Source organism: Emys orbicularis, chromosome 11 (genome assembly GCF_028017835.1).
Source record: "Emys orbicularis isolate rEmyOrb1 chromosome 11, rEmyOrb1.hap1, whole genome shotgun sequence".
NCBI lineage: Eukaryota > Metazoa > Chordata > Testudines > Emydidae > Emys > Emys orbicularis.
The window spans coordinates 30,199,403-30,213,036 of record NC_088693.1 but is presented as its reverse complement, the minus strand read 5'-3'; the positions used below and the strand labels follow the sequence as shown (position 1 = coordinate 30,213,036).

Genomic DNA, 13,634 nt, shown 5'->3' with positions numbered 1-13,634 from the left:
AATTTTATAATTGAGTTCCCTAGAGTGGCTTTTTTTTTTTTTTTTTTTTAGATTTTTAACACAGTGGTATGTAATGATTATAAAAATGCACATATAACTACTGGTCTTTTGCTTATTTTCATGGTCAATTTTTCAAAGTTATCAGAGCAATAAGACCACTGATCTATTATTCTAAAAATGTTACTTTCTTTAATTTTTTAAAAGATGGCATAAATTGTGGATTTAGAGGAGGGAGGGAACACAATGTCAACAAAAAACAACCCTCACTGTTGAAATGTTATTGGTCTGAGGAGAAAAGACACAGTGAAAACATCACTGCCATCAGTCTATTCTTCTTAAAAACATATTTACTATTTTTGAAAATCAAAGCTCTTTTAATTTTGCTTAGGCTCTGTAGAACTTTTCATTTATTTTAAAAGGACAAAGGCCAATAATTTTCATATTTTTATTCCCCTCTGTATTTTTTTTTCAAGAAGATGGCAGCAATGGAATAATATTTAGAAATACAGATACCATGTTTTTTAAGAACTGTATGAAGTCTTCCCATTTGACTAAAAATCTTTATAAGGTTAGTCATTAGGCTTTGGGCCTAAAAAAAGACTGCACTTCCTGCCAAACTGCCACATCATGGTTCCTCTGTATACACCATTTTGAACAGCTGGAGTCATTTTTAGCATGGGGAAATCACTTACATTTAGCCCATTGTTTTACTGTTTATAGATATTGCTCAATTGGGTATGGGTGTACACACACACACACACACGTTTTCTACAGTGAGGAATCCTCTCATTGTTTTATTTAATGTTTTAAAAAATATGCCTTTGGTTTTCCAAACCTGATTTGAATTTTGTTAGGTGATTAAAAAGCCACTACTTCAGATGGCATTTATGTGGACATAAAAACTCTTCCTTCTGAGGAGTTAGATTCCTAGAATCTGTCCCAAAATAGAGAGAACACCATGCCAATTTATTTAGAAATGATTTAAAGGCTTGAAGCAATACACAAGTTGTTATAGTGATGGTTTCTATGCTGCTGTTTCAGACCCATATGCCATTCTGTACTAGGGAGACAAGGTGGGTGAGGTAATATCGTTTATTGGACCAACTTCTGCTGGTGAGAGGGACAAGCATTTGCGCTTACACGGGGCTTCTCAAACGTTTGTCTATCTCACCAGCAGAAATTGGTCCAGTAAATGATACTCCTTTATCCACCTTGTATCTTTAATATCCTGGGTCCAACACAACTACCCCACCACTGCCCAGGTTGTCTAGGTGCAGTTTTGTATTGATTGTGAAGTCTAGCCTCCTACTGGTGGGATCCCTGACTGCAGTGGCTGATGGTTCTGATTGGACTGCTGCTGCTGTACTTCTACCACTTTGTTGGTGGTTTAAACTTCTTCACACGCTGTGTGCATGTGTTAACACATCTGGCTGTTGGACATCAGGATTCCTACTTAGCAGAGGAGTAGCTGAAGCCCATTTTGTCACAACTACTGATATCCCTTCCAGAGGCAAAAAGAAGACCCAGAGATGTCAAGTATAGGTGTAATTTTGGTACAGAGCGGTGAGGAAAACTTTCAGTAATTTTTTTTGCATGGGTTAAAACAGTACCTTTCAAGTCTTTCTGGAAAGTAATTGTCCTCGTGGAAACTTGCTTCCCTTGTATTTTAGGAATGAGATTGATAGGGATTCAATATAGCTGCATAAAACCAATAGATCATCATGCTTACCTGCAAGAAATCATGGGGAACTTGCAACGTTGCACAGTTGCCAATGCCATTAAGAAAAGCTAACACAAAAAACTACAGTGGGGAGAGGGGGTGCGATACACTTGTGAGCTCCTTTGAAGTACAGTGGCTCAGGGGAGCTTTTAATAAATAAGAGTTTTGACAATGGCAGACACATTGCTTAAAAACCCCACCTCTCCTTCTTTCATAGTTATTTGCAGTGCTGTTGTAGCCATGTCTGTCGCAGTGTATCAGAGAGACAAGGCAGGTGAGTGAGGCAATATCATGTATCCGACCAACTGCTGTTGGTGAAAGAGAGGAGCTAGTATCCTAGTGCCAGTAGCACACCCTGTCTAGGATTGCTAAGGTACCAAGCCACACAGCCCCAAGGAACTTTGCGGAAAGCCCCTTTTGAACGAGGGTCCTTCCCGTTTTGGGGTGGTTTTTAACCAGTGACTCCCACTGTCAACCCGGGAGCCAGGGGGCACCGAGCCTTGGGGGCTCGCGAGCTTCCGCCCGGGGATACTTAAAATAGCCCCGCCCACTCTCGGGCTATAAACGGCTCCCGCCACTGCAATGGAGCAGGGAGCCGGCCAAGCAGCTGCTATTTTTGGCGCAGCCGGCTGGTTGCGTCAATAGCGGCGTCCCCTTGCGTCACGCGCCGCCCCGCCCAACTCTCACTTTTTCCCTTTCGTTCGCTTCAGCCCACGGGCGGCGGCTGACGCTGCTGCGCTCATGCTAATGAGCCCCCCCGTCTGCGGCTAGCCCAGGCTGCCGCCGCCGTAGAGCTTAAGGTGGCTGCCTCAGGTTCCCCTCGCTCGGCGCGCCTGGGGCGCCCGGGGCTATTTATAGCGCTGCCAAACATAGCTCCCGTGATGGCCAAGGGGAAGGGGGCCCCCAGCGCAGACACGCGTCCTGGCTGCAAAGAGGGCTAGAGGGGCTGTAGCAGGGCAAGCGCCTTCCCGCTGATGAGAGGTGGATAAAGCCATCCAAAGGGAGCTGCTTCCCTGCACCGTGGCCGTCAGGTTAATAGAGCTTTGAACCCCCGTACAGGGAGGTCAGATGCTGCAGTCGTCCGGGGAACCAGGATAGATGAGGTGCTTCTCTGGAGCTTGACTAAAACCCCACAGGGCAGGGGCTGGGCGGGGACACCCGGACTGTCTCCGAAGGGGCCATGCCCTGCAGGGAAAGGGGATAAAACATAAAGCACAGGTCATACCCTCAAGTCGAGAGCCAGCTTTCCTCCGGCAGAAGGGGTGGTGGGGGCAGGTGTGGCTCTTGCTGGGTCCCTATAATTGTTCCTGTTACGTACGAGCAAGTACTTCTCTTCTTAGCAGGCATTTTCTGCGCGCCTTCCCTTCCTTTCTGTGAGCTGGAGTGCCCACTCCGAGCCTATTTCAGTGGATTAGCATGCAAAGCAGAGACAAGGCTGTGTGACAGCTTCTAGTATTACCCTGGTCTGAGTAAAGGGCACCCCCACCGTCACCCTTGCTCTGCACTTTTTCTCTCAGTAGAGCACAGAGGTATTGACAGCCATACTTTTACATTGCATAAGTTAAAGTATAATGCGTATAACTCCGTACAACCGGGTTCTTTATTCCCCGCGTACGGAAAGAGACGGTGTCCGCGGCGGGACAGGAACCTTCCTCCCAAAACAAACATTTATTTCCAACGCCTTTAATTAGCACTTTTAAGTGGTGCTGTGGGATGTAAACCAACCGCCCCACCACCTTCCTGACAATTGGACAACTTGTTGCGTGAAGCTGTATGGTTTTGAGAGAAGGATGATTTCAAGGCACCGGCGGACTCCGATTTTATACGGTGACGATTGTTCTGCGCCGCGTAATAAAACATTCTATCAAACATGCCTGGAGACAGTGAATCTGGTGCTAACAGGCGCTGCTGTTTGTTTTTTGGGGGAAAGGGGGGTCCTCATTTCTAGCCTGTAGAAAATGCCTCCATGGGTCACAAAGAAGGGGAAAAAACTGTATCTAGAAAATGCATGAAAGTAGCGATGTCCGTATGTATGTACGTATGCAAGAAAAATCCCTGTACCGTACTGTGGTATAGACACACAACTTAGCAGACCCCACGCAGGCAGAGCAGCACACGTTATTATACAGTGTGCCTGCGTGCGGAGAGCCGCAGAGAGATCCTCTAATGTTTATGACACGGCGTGGGGGGTGGAGGGAATCTAGTTCTTTGTTTACAGTCTTGCACATCTAGGGGGGTGTACGTGCGGGGGGGTTGCACCTATTTTGGAAAAGCTGTAACAAGGTGAACCGAGGGAGCTTGTTCCCACCTTAAAATCTGCACTCTTGGTGATGTCACGTCGGAAATTTACCAAAGCAAGAACTGGCCAACTGTGCAGAGAGATCCAGCCCCTCGGATGGCTGATTGGGCGGGCAGCATTGACGTGCACTGACGCTTGGAGACTTTAGGTGCATGTTGGCTGTGGAATACGGAGCCCACATAAACAAAGGCACATTGGAGGGAAGGGCCAGTCTGTCCGGCTTGCTCGCACTGTGCTTTACTAGTACTGTACTTCCCAACAGAGAATAACTAGCAAGTGCTCTGTCATCGGTTGTTTTGTCCGCCGATCTGCCCTTGGGAAACTGTTGTTCAGACGGTTGAATGAATGAAAAAGACATTGCTAACAAGTGAGTATTGATTTTTGTAAAATTCCCCTATTTAATCTTGTCGTTGATTTACAGCCATCTGCAGGATGCCCTCAATCTTCAATATGGACTCCAGTGGAGGGGGCTGGGATAGTAGATGGAAATAGGAGGCGTTAAAATATTTTGTGTGTGGCTTTCAAATGCAACCTTTTTCCATACTGTATTTCCAAAATGTCAGTCAGTTAATTCATCACTCAGTGAGTCTCGGATCTGGTTCGGTAAAAGATGCTAACGTGAAATCAACTTTGGTGCAAGAATATGCCCCTGACTTTCTGCTATAACTTTCACCTGTTTGGGGGACATATGGTGTCGAAGTTGGGCTGTTAAGGTAAACGTGTGTAGCTGGGACCTGAACTTCCACGGTTACATAGCAGGAGAAAAGTTCTTCAGCGTATGTGTTGCTTGGGAACATTTTTCTCTCTCCATCTCCAAGGCTAGCAAGCGGTGCTGGTGTTATAGGCAGCTCTGTAGAGTTCTGTGGTGTCCTATCACTTAGTTGCCTTTGATATGTATTGCTGCCGTGCGCGTGTTATAAGCTTGTGGGGGGTGGCTTGCAAGGCTACCTGCTTGTTTCATCTAGCGTAGTTATTCTTTTCGGCGGTGATCCTTCCCCTCCCCCCCCCTTCTATTTACTTAGTCTACACTGACCATCAACAAAGCAAGCCGTCATGCCAGGCGTTAATTAGCAGAACGCGGAAGAGAAAGGAGTGAATATTTGGATCAATTGGAGTTAGATTGAAGATGCGTAGTCGCTGTCTGTGGTATCAATGAAGTCTGGAAATTTTAGGGATGTTAGCGTGGTTTGTTTCACCCGGTAGGGTAAATATTAAGTTTGTGGTTGTACAACTGGTAATGTGTTACATGTGTAAGGTGTCACACTATGAAGCAAATAGTATTGGTGGGGGGTTAAAGTCACTCCTGCTTAAAGGAGCTGCGGGTTCTGTTTATTTCACATGTCCCCTTTTAACTTTAGTTGTGCATATTTACAAAACAAAGCGAAAATATATTAGGCGGCGTTCATTTATTGTTAATTAAGATTTCCCTGGGTCAGTGCATCCACTAGAAGCATTTTACACCTCTGTTAACCAGGTTTCTTTCATCTAAAACTCCTTTGGCTTCTTTGATTGTCTAGTTACCTTATTTAACGTGGTTTGTTGTCATTTATGCCCCTTTTTAGAGCTGTCGTTAAAAAGTCACATTTGGATTTTAGGGACTTTCAAGGGAAGGTGCAAAAATGTGCCTTCCCCCTTTTATTCTTCAATAAATGGTCTCAGATGTTATTTGGGGAGGGGATAAGTGTTAAAAATCAAATCAATTCCCCCCCGTAGAAATAATAGAACAAAATAATTAAAAATAATAATGTAAATAACAACCTGCTTTCAGTAAGTTTTCTTCCCGATAATAACTCATTGGGGGAACTAGTTTATATGCCAAAATGCCATAAGGACAACATTTCATATTAGCTCTGACTAGCTCTTTTCTTAAACTATTTTAAATCTGATTTCTTTATTAAAAGGCCGCACATTGTCTCTTACTAAAACAGGCAAGCTTTGTCCTAGAGAAGCTCATGGTTTTGTGATACATTTGTTTCAAATCAATCCTTAGCAAATCTGAACATAAAGTCTATTGTGTCTGTTTCAGAGAGCGTACTGGGCAGTCTGGAGTCCTCACTGTTTTTCTAAAATCTTGGAAACTTTGTCTCCATTGAATTCCGACACTGTCCACCTTTAATTCCCTCGAAAACGCCTGTAACTCGGCTGAAGGTTTGTGAGCTTAATTTCTTTAATATTCAAAAGAAACAACTTCACACTGAAAGCCAAGTAACATAAGTAAGACACGTGCGTAGATGTGTTCCAAACAACTTCACATTGTGCAACTCACTTCATCGTGTTTCTTTACAAATGAACTAGCTGAAAATATCATTGTACACAGAAATAAAGCGACTGGTGCTCATTCGGTCTGTTTGTGGGGGACTGAAAGACATTTTGGGGGTACACTATGCACTTTAAACATTCACAAACATCAGAGCTCTATGTACTTTAGTGTAATCTCTTTTTTCCCCTGTGAACACGTTTTCTTTGCGCAATAAGAAGTGTGTGCGGCTTCCTAATGTGGCCCGCAGTGTTGTAGAAAGCAGGTGTACAAAGCAGGGGAGAAAGTATGCAGTTGACCAGGCTGAGTATATATTACACTGTTTCATTTCCAGCCATGCCCTGTGTTCAGGCTCAGTATGGGTCATCGCCTCAAGGAGCCAGCCCAGCTTCCCAGAGCTACAGTTACCACTCTTCAGGAGAATACAGCTCCGATTTCTTAACTCCAGAGTTTGTCAAGTTTAGCATGGACCTCACCAACACTGAAATCACTGCCACCACTTCTCTCCCCAGCTTCAGTACCTTTATGGACAACTACAGCACAAGCTACGACGTGAAGCCACCTTGCTTGTACCAAATGCCCCTGTCCGGACAGCAGTCCTCTATTAAAGTGGAAGACATTCAGATGCACAGCTACCAGCAACACAACCACCTCCCCCCTCAGTCGGAGGAGATGATGCCTCATTCTGGCTCCGTTTACTACAAGCCTTCGTCGCCCCCGACTCCCACCACCCCCGGCTTCCAGGTGCAGCACAGCCCCATGTGGGACGACCCTGGCTCCCTCCACAACTTCCACCAGAATTACGTGGCCACCACCCACATGATCGAGCAGAGGAAAACGCCTGTGTCCAGGCTCTCCTTATTCTCATTTAAGCAATCACCCCCAGGAACCCCAGTGTCCAGCTGCCAGATGCGATTTGACGGGCCCCTCCACGTGCCCATGAACCCCGAGCCATCCGGGGCCCACCATGTAGTCGATGGCCAGACATTTGCAGTGCCCAATCCCATCCGCAAACAGGCATCCATGGGCTTCCCAGGGCTACAGATTGGCCATGCTTCCCAGCTGCTGGACACCCAGGTGCCATCCCCTCCCTCCCGGGGGTCTCCATCCAACGAGGGCCTCTGTGCAGTGTGCGGGGACAACGCGGCCTGCCAGCACTACGGAGTGCGCACCTGTGAGGGCTGCAAAGGGTTCTTCAAGGTGAGCTGGAGGTGCTGAGAGCGCGTGGGGAGGGTTGGGGAAAGGGTTAATTCACAAACTCCAAAGGGATCCCCCCTCCTGCGCTCACCCACACAAATGCAAAGCAACAGCCTGGCCAAAGAGCTCAGGCGCAGATCCCACTGGGAGGGAGGGGAGAACCGCAACCACAGAAGGAGCAGCAGGACAGGAGAGCAAATGTTTGCAAATAACAGCCCCTTGTGCTCCTCTAAGCCCGAGGTCGTTTTTTGCAAAACTCCCCGATGCAATGGGCCAAGACACACTGAGGTCCTTGGTGCCGGCCCCAAATGGCTGCAGGTCCTTGGCGAGAAGTTGCGTTCAGGAGTTGAACAGGAGGCATTTGCATGTGCTAGAAGCTGCCTTCCCCTTCAGATTGAAATTGGTTAGGACAGAGAACCGTGTCTAAGCTAACCAAGTGGAACAGAATTCCCTATGGTAAAATTAAGTGATCTCTTTATTTCACCATCCTGATTGAATAATCTTATCATTTTAAATAGAGAAGGTCTCCAAGGAATGTAAATAATATGAATGCCCACGGATTTGTATTTACTGAGCGTCTCCTTCTCCTTCTCTTGGCATATAAAACACTGCTAGGAGCTGCAAGGTTAGCTCAAATGTTAACGCTATCAATTTTCTTCTGTTAAATGCCCTGGAAAAAAAAAGGGAGGGGAGGGGGGAATCCCAGCCATGCAGACACTTTAACTTGATCAGTTGGGGGCTGCAGAATTTAATGGAAAGTAACAAATAATTTGTCATTTCCTTCTCTCTGTGTAGCGCACTGTCCAGAAAAACGCAAAATACGTGTGTTTAGCAAATAAAAACTGCCCAGTTGACAAACGCCGCAGAAATCGCTGTCAGTATTGTCGGTTTCAAAAGTGCCTTGCAGTTGGCATGGTCAAAGAAGGTAGGTCTTCAGCGACCCCCGGATATACCCTCTCCTTTCCTCTCAGATATACCCTCCCCCACACATACTTTCTGTTCCCTCTCCGCCCACCCCAGAATTTCTTTGTGTCAGGCCTCAGCTGGGAGAATGATCTCTGATTCCCTGAGAGTCACACAGATTTTTATTTAAATAGGATCCCCTTGGAATAAGAAATAAAATAAAGCAGCATTTTTTACCCTTCTCGGGTGTAGCTCTTTGCAGCCTTGGCGATGTATACACACGAGGCCTAGGTACCTTTAGCGGAGGGGGGGAGGGGGCTGTGTGTTTCACTCTCGTGTGTTATATGTGAGGGGAAGGAACGCTGAACATCCTTTTCTTTCGCAGTGGTTCGCACAGACAGTTTAAAAGGCCGAAGGGGTCGCTTACCATCCAAACCGAAGAGCCCCCAGGAGCCCTCTCCCCCCTCTCCCCCGGTGAGTCTGATCAGTGCCCTGGTGAGAGCCCATGTCGACTCCAACCCGGCTATGAGCAGCCTGGACTATTCCAGGGTAAGCTGGAGACAATATTAACATACAGACATAGCTGCAAACACGCACACACATGCCCATATGCAGAGAGAGAGACTAGTAACCAACCCCCCTTCACTCACTACACACTGCAGATGTTGGTCCCATTTGTTCCACAGAGTTTCGGGACTCTCGTGACATTGTCACGCACTCCTGTATACTCTGAGCACGTGCTTTTCAGCTTCTACACACCCAAGTGCTGGTAGTCCATGCACTGAGTAGTGATCCTGGGGCAAACTGGACTGGGAGTGAGGCAGGAGCATAGCAAGAATATTGTGTGTTATTCCAGCTGCGCGGAAATATAGGAGCTAATGAAAGGGGGTTTATTAAAATACATACAGTGCTATAATTTTTATTAAGGGGTTACCAGGCTTTCCAGGAGGCTAACACCGGGACTGGCATGAATACTAACTTGCTAATTGTGTTGTGTAGATAAGAGTGAACGCTTCTCAATGCAGGGTGACCCTCTGTTTAGTCTGTATAGAAATGGCAATTTACATATTCAAAGCAACGACCTCATAGCACCATCCCTAATTGAATTAATTGCCCTGGAACATCTAATTTCCTTACTGGTCAGAGAGAGGTTTAATTGTTATAAAAACCTGGCTCCCCTACTAGAAATGGGGTTAGCAATTTCACGGGTTATATATTTTAGAGAACCTCATTAAGTGCTTTTTAAAATGAAATTCCAGTTCCAGGCTAACCCTGACTACCAGATGAGTGGAGATGACACTCAGCATATCCAGCAGTTTTATGATCTCTTGACCGGCTCCATGGAGATCATCCGAGGATGGGCAGAAAAAATCCCTGGTTTCACTGACCTCTCTAAACCAGACCAGGACCTCCTCTTCGAATCCGCTTTCTTGGAACTGTTTGTGCTGCGGCTAGCATACAGGTAAATGTCCAAAATTCAAAAGGCAACTTCTGGATTATTATGAAATCAAATCCTTTCATGGTCCACTGATCTGCGTTTTATTAACTCCTGGGTAATTAGGTGCCTCTTAAATCCTCCATTTATTGCTCTTCGCGTAATTAGTTGTTTAGCTTATCTTTTATTTCCCCCCCCTTTTCTCTTTCTCGCCTCCCCCCCCCCCACCCCCCGTTGTATTAATTGCAGGTCCAGCCCAGTGGAGGGCAAGCTTATCTTTTGCAATGGGGTGGTCCTGCACAGGTTGCAATGTGTCCGTGGCTTTGGAGAATGGATTGATTCCATTGTTGAATTCTCCTCCAACTTGCAAAATATGAACATCGACATATCTGCCTTCTCATGCATCGCTGCCCTGGCTATGGTAACAGGTCAGTACAGCTCTACCTTCTTGTGTTCGGTGTTTCAACATCACTACACAGACCATTTGCCCTGTTCTGGTATCCACATTGTCAAACCTGTGATGTCCTGCATCCTTGTCTTTTGCAGAGAGGCACGGGCTAAAGGAACCCAAGAGGGTGGAAGAACTTCAGAACAAGATTGTAAATTGTCTCAAAGACCATGTGACTTTCAATAACGGAGGTTTGAATCGCCCCAATTATTTGTCCAAACTCTTGGGGAAGCTCCCTGAACTTCGCACCCTTTGCACACAGGGGCTGCAACGCATTTTCTACCTGAAACTAGAAGATTTGGTGCCACCTCCAGCAATAATCGACAAACTTTTTCTGGACACTTTACCTTTTTAAGACTCTTCCCAAGCACTTAAAGTGAACTTTAAAGAAAATAAACTCGACCTGTCTGAAGGGGAATTCACCTGTGCGCAAAGCAGCACCTTTGGGTGCCAGATTCCCATCCCCAAAACTGTTGCTAACCTCTTGAAGGCAGAACGTGAATGGGCATTTTGGCTCTGGGGCATCAAGGATTCAGATGATGGACAACTTAAATACCATGGTATAAGCTTTTTATTATCGGCTCAAAATATTAAGAAGGACTTCTGATTAAAAAGACGATCATATTTGGCAACGCCGGGCTAAGACTCTCATGATGACAAAGTATTAAGGTGACCCACAAGTCTCACCCTCTTAAAGACTAAAGTTTTCTGATGTAAAAGAAAGCTGTAATATATACTGAAAACTAAATGTTGCGTGGGTGGCATGAAATTAAAGAAGGCAAAGACTTGTAAATTTATCAGATGCAGTTTGGCTTTTTAAATTATTCTGTGCCTATTTATGAATAAATATTAAAACCAATTCTAAAAGAAAGAACATAGATGTGTTTGCAAATAAAGAGAATTAAGTAACTCAATGAAATGGGAAAGCATGATGATTCTAGGATGATAATGTTATAGGCACTTGCTATTTCAGTAATGTCTATATTCTATAAATAGTATTTCAGACACTATGTAGTCTGTTAGATTTTATAAAGATTGGTAGTTATCTAAGCTTCAAACATTTTCTCAATTGTAAAATAGGTGGGCACAAGTATTACAAAACCGAAATCTTGGGCAAAGGGGCACATAGTGTTTGTAAACACCGTCCAACATTCCTTGTTTGTAAGTGTTGTATGTACTGTTGATGTTGATTAAAAAAAGTTTATATCTTGATTATTTTGTTGTCTAAAGCTAAACAAATCTTGCATGCAGCAGCTTTTGACTGTTTCCAGAGTGCTTATAATATATATAACTCCCTGGAAATTACTGAGCACTTTGAATTTTTTGTTTTGTTTTTTATGTCTAAAATTGTCGATTAATATATTATTTTATGTTTGAGTAATATTTTTAATATTGCCATATTCTGTAGTATTTTTCTTTGTATATTTCCAGTATGGCACATTATACAAGTCACTGCCTTTTTTTCTATGGTGTATGACAGTTAGAGACGCTGATTTTTTTTTCCTGATAAACTCTTTCTTTGAGGAAAGACAATTTTAATGTTTACAACAATAAAACCATGTAAACGAATAGAATTTCGTCTTCTTTCTGTCTAAGCGAGAAGTACCAATACCAAAATCCATTGCAGATAAAGAAAATTGACTGTGACGATATAGTAATAAAAAGTGAAAAGGAGAACGGATGAGCTGTGTCACTTATTTAGTAATTTGTGGAGATGAATTTGCAAACTCTGAAGGAGGAGCAAGAGGAACACCTAAGACTAAAAGGTTGGTCCAGATTTTATTCTTAGGAGGTCCCTGTCCTTGTATTGAGTTCAACAACTACTTTTAATGGCATAGAAGTCATTTAAATCTTCGTGTATATTGTTTTTGTAAAAGCAAGGCACTTTTATGGATTCTATTTCCGAAATCCTGTACTGTAGCTCTTGGGGTCTATTTGGGATGGGGGAGAAGTAAAGGGGACAGACGCTGGTGACAGTCCCACAGACGTTGTTTTCTGAAGTCTGAAGATTTTTTTAAAAATGTGTTTAAATATTGTTTACATGAAAATATTTTCATTTTAGGGATCAGGGGAGCCTGGCTTAGAACATTTAGAGTTCTCTTTGAAGAAAGTGTCTGAATAAATAAGACAGGAATTGTCTGCTTTGACTCCGGCTTGCTATAAATAAGTTATGATGCAGTCACATATTTAGCGACTTTTAAAGTTTAAAGAAAATGAAAGCTAGAAAAGCTCATTTAACTGTTTATAGTGACCCCAAGCCTCTTGTATTTCAGTGTGAGGCTGAGAAATAGGTCTCTGGTTCATAGCTTTGAACGGTGCAGGCTGCAAATTGGTTCAGAAACAAAACATGGATTTGAGAAATTGTGAAACAATATAATGTATTTAAAATGTGGCTATTTGAATGATTAGCTCCAACATATTATATTTATGTGGTAAAATTTACAATGACATGAAAGCTTTAGTATTATGTGCGGGGAATTGAGAAAACTTCAGTCTCTTATGTTAGGGAAGGAAAATGTATGTGGAGATGTATCCCGGAGACTATGCTGAAGTCTATTATTTTCAATTTGTTTTGAATATATTATTTGCAAAGTATAAGAAAGAAAATGGATGGACAGATTAGGGAAAAGGAGATAAGACCAGTTTTCCGGGTTTCCAGAAAAGGGGATTTAGGAGCGAGAGATTCTCAATCTATTTTCAGAGTCCAGGAGCGTGGGAGGTAAAAGCCCAAGTCACAGCTAACAAACCTTATTAAAATAAGGAAATCTGCTGAGCCCCTGTAGTTAGCTAACTGGAGGCAAAGGAATGAGAAGGCGAGAGACTACGCAGGGGAAGTGCGAGTGTGTAGTTTAAACCTATTCCATCACATTGTGCGGCTCAAGACTGCGTAGGTATCATCATCTAGTTATTTCACTTCTTACCTATTCAGGCTAACAGTGAATCCAGCTGATACCGCACTGGGATGTGCTGTACAGCGTACAACCCCGGTATCACTGAACTCCTGTCCCCGGGGCTGTACCGCAGCGACGCCCCGGGATCTTCATTGTCTTCTCTTCGGATACAGGCTCTCCGATTCCCCGCTTCACCCCACAGGCTGCGCTTGGGCTAAGGTGGGCAGAGGACTGTCCAGCTCCAGAGCGGAGAAGGGACAGGTCCTGTGTCCAGCTTGTCTGTTCTTTGTCCCGAAAGGGAGCAGGATCGGGGGCTCTCTGCGGTACAATCTGCTCTCCCAGTCTCTGACTCTTAAGCAATACAGGGGATGCAAAATCTTCCTAATGTCTCATCCCCCGTGTCTCTCCCGAACCCCAGCTGTTTGGGGCCAGGGAACTGAAAGTCTTTGAGCAGGAAGCTTCTGTCGCTGCGGATCAAACTTTT

At 44.4% G+C, this 13,634-nt stretch overlaps 1 protein-coding gene across 1 annotated transcript; it reads left to right on the top strand.

The window, feature by feature from the left end:
- The first annotated feature begins 4,305 nt into the window (after positions 1-4,305).
- On the top strand, positions 4,306-10,614 carry NR4A2 (nuclear receptor subfamily 4 group A member 2). Its single transcript, XM_065413363.1, has 8 exons — positions 4,306-4,386; positions 6,046-6,167; positions 6,611-7,476; positions 8,269-8,398; positions 8,762-8,925; positions 9,636-9,838; positions 10,061-10,239; positions 10,358-10,614. Exons 3-8 carry the CDS (start codon positions 6,613-6,615, stop codon positions 10,612-10,614), a joined length of 1,797 nt encoding a protein of 598 aa, XP_065269435.1. The 5' UTR covers positions 4,306-4,386; positions 6,046-6,167; positions 6,611-6,612.
- Positions 10,615-13,634: the final 3,020 nt, after the last annotated feature.

What these genes read in the sequence shown, in the direction of transcription:
- NR4A2 (XM_065413363.1), top strand. Translation starts at nt 6,613, where the DNA reads ATGCCCTGTGTTCAGGCTCAGTATGGGTCATCGCCTCAAGGAGCCAGC. An exon ending in GCTGCAAAGGGTTCTTCAAG is followed by an intron (nt 7,477 to 8,268) that starts GTGAGCTGGAGG and finishes CTCTCTGTGTAG; the next exon opens with CGCACTGTCCAGAAAAACGC. An exon ending in GCAGCCTGGACTATTCCAGG is followed by an intron (nt 8,926 to 9,635) that starts GTAAGCTGGAGA and finishes ATGAAATTCCAG; the next exon opens with TTCCAGGCTAACCCTGACTA.